This window comes from Limulus polyphemus, unplaced genomic scaffold (assembly GCF_000517525.1).
Source record: "Limulus polyphemus unplaced genomic scaffold, Limulus_polyphemus-2.1.2 Scaffold1746, whole genome shotgun sequence".
Classification (NCBI taxonomy): domain Eukaryota; kingdom Metazoa; phylum Arthropoda; class Merostomata; order Xiphosura; family Limulidae; genus Limulus; species Limulus polyphemus.
In genome coordinates, this window is record NW_013667356.1 from 135,985 (window position 1) to 138,362 (window position 2,378).

A 2,378-nucleotide genomic window follows, 5' to 3' on the forward strand; every position below is an offset into this window, starting at 1 on the left:
ACGTGATGGAACAGTGTGTGTAATTGAACTGAGTATTGTTGAAGTCTAGCACGTGAGACGTTCGTTGAGAATTACAGCGTTTGTTATAGAGCGACTGTTGAAATTAAGTATATACCAGTTTTATTTAAGAAAGGACTTGTGTCGCTTAAGTTTCGTAGGAACGAATTTACGGGAAATTAACTAACGAACGGAGACGTAACAGTATAAATGGCTGTGGGAACATGATGTAGGAAACAGTAAAAACAATAATTAAAAAAAGAAAAGATGTGCAAAATTATTCCAAAATTGTCATGAGCATTTAAAGCCATTCTGGCCGTGATCAGATGTCATATATATAAGTTAAATTTTATGTTTGTCATAACAAGTTCCACTCATAAATATCGTAACGCAATAGGCCTAAGCTTCAGTTTTACAGTGAATTGATTATTCTCACTGAGAAGTAGCTTTAAACATAGTAACAAATAATGGAGATCTAAAAATTGTTATAAAACAAGTTTAATTGCATATGTTTTTGTTGTTTTTTTTCATGTTGATCTTGATTCGTCCATTGCGAATCGAAATCAGAGATGGACAAAAATAACATTCCAAGCTGCAATTGTCAAATTAAGAAAAAATAAAACATCTAGAATTAATTTGTATTTATATCAATTTTCAGGCCTTTTTTTGTTTTTTTACGAAATTTCGCTTGTTTTCAGCATTTAAACTTTAATAATTATAGAGACCGCTTTTTGCATGCCGAACGCAGAAAATATGGTCTATTCTGGAGCGTTCTAACATTATTTATGGTTACTAATACTATGTATGTATAAAACGGTTAAAAATTTGTAGTAATCGTAGCGGTATTGTAGATTTTGTGGTAGCGAATATAATCGTGTATTTTCGCGTTCAAGAACGTCTTGGAGTGTATTCTAAACATCTTATCTGTTTTGAACTAATAATGTATAGGCCTAATCTTCATAGGTTGTTGATCAATATATCCATTCCGATATGGAATAAAAGTAATAAAGTGTTCGAACCTTATTTAGTAGGCCTGACATCGAATCTACGATTCTCGTCGCATGGTTTATTTTCTAGCAAAGATCCTTTGCATTTGATGAAAACTTTAAGCATTACAATTTCATTTTCAAGTAAGTACTTTTTAAGAACTTACACAACTGACGAAGGAGTAAATCAAAATCCGCTATTATCAGATGAAATATATTCAGAAAATGGTGAAATTAAATCTGAATTAGATCTGAAAAGGGACAAGTCGCGGTTACCATCACGCATAAAACAAATGTACATTCAGAAGGAAATGCCTATTCTCTATGAAGATTATCATTATAGTGTAAGGAATTTGAGAAAATATTATGCAGCATTTGGAAGCAGCTCTGGATTGAATCCAGGAATTATGTGGCCAACAAAAGCTGAACTTAAAGATATTTTGGAGCATGATTCTGTGTTTCACCCATCCTTACAAGATATGTTAAGTAAAGTACGTCATCAACGAGAAAAAGAAGAAAGAGAGAAAAAGTTACGTGAGCAAGAAATTAAAAATAATATTGCTAAGCTTGATGCATTGAAAAAAGACTTCTATCAAAAACAAGCTAAAAAAGCAGCAGATGCACAAGGTCAAAAAGAGAAGAAAGAAAGAATGATTGAAGAAGTCAGGCAGTTTTTAGGATATGATATTGATCCAAAGGACCCCAAGTTTAAGGAAATGTTAGAAAAGAAAGAAAAAGAAGAGAAGAAAGCAGAGAAGGAAGCCAGGAAGAAGGAAAAACAAGATAAAATGCTTGCTAAGCTTGCACAGATTGCAGAGAGTTCTGCTCAAAAATGAGTAATTTATATAATGACAAAAACTTGTCTTTAGTTTAATTTTTCAATGATAATTCTTGTAAAAACAAGTACATGCTTTTTATTTGAGCAGTTTAATGATTTGATAAAACTAGATATTGTTTAGTTAATACTAATATTTTCTGTGCTCTAAAGTATATATGTATCAACTAGTGTTCATATTTGCTTTACTTTGCAAGTTGTAGAGTTTTGCCTCGGAACAAGATAGTAAGTTTTTATGTTTACTTAGTAAACTTCTATATAAAGTCAGGTACTTTTGGGAATATATTTTTCAGTTCTTTAGTACTATTTTAAACAGATGCAATTAAATTGAATAACAAATATATACAAAAAAAAGATTTTTCAATAAAACAAAATAGTCGTATTAGTGACAGAAAAGTTCAATTTTGTTAAACAGTACTTACAAAGCTTTAATGTAAAAATATTTATGATTAGTGATGATTATAACAATCTCCACGTTAATAATAATTTTAAGGTAGGGAATCAAGTTAACTGGAACATTTTAACAGATTTTGATGGATTAAATTATTGTAGCCCGAAAA

The 2,378-nt window shown here is 30.5% G+C and overlaps 1 protein-coding gene across 1 annotated transcript; it reads left to right on the forward strand.

The window, feature by feature from the left end:
- Positions 1-703: 703 nt before the first annotated feature.
- Positions 704-2,378, forward strand: LOC106464807 (growth arrest and DNA damage-inducible proteins-interacting protein 1-like). Its single transcript, XM_013924965.2, has one exon. The coding sequence runs from the start codon at positions 938-940 to the stop codon at positions 1,817-1,819; it is 882 nt and encodes a 293-aa protein (XP_013780419.1). The 5' UTR covers positions 704-937; the 3' UTR covers positions 1,820-2,378.

What these genes read in the sequence shown, in the direction of transcription:
- LOC106464807 (XM_013924965.2), top strand. Translation starts at nt 938, where the DNA reads ATGTATAGGCCTAATCTTCATAGGTTGTTGATCAATATATCCATTCCG.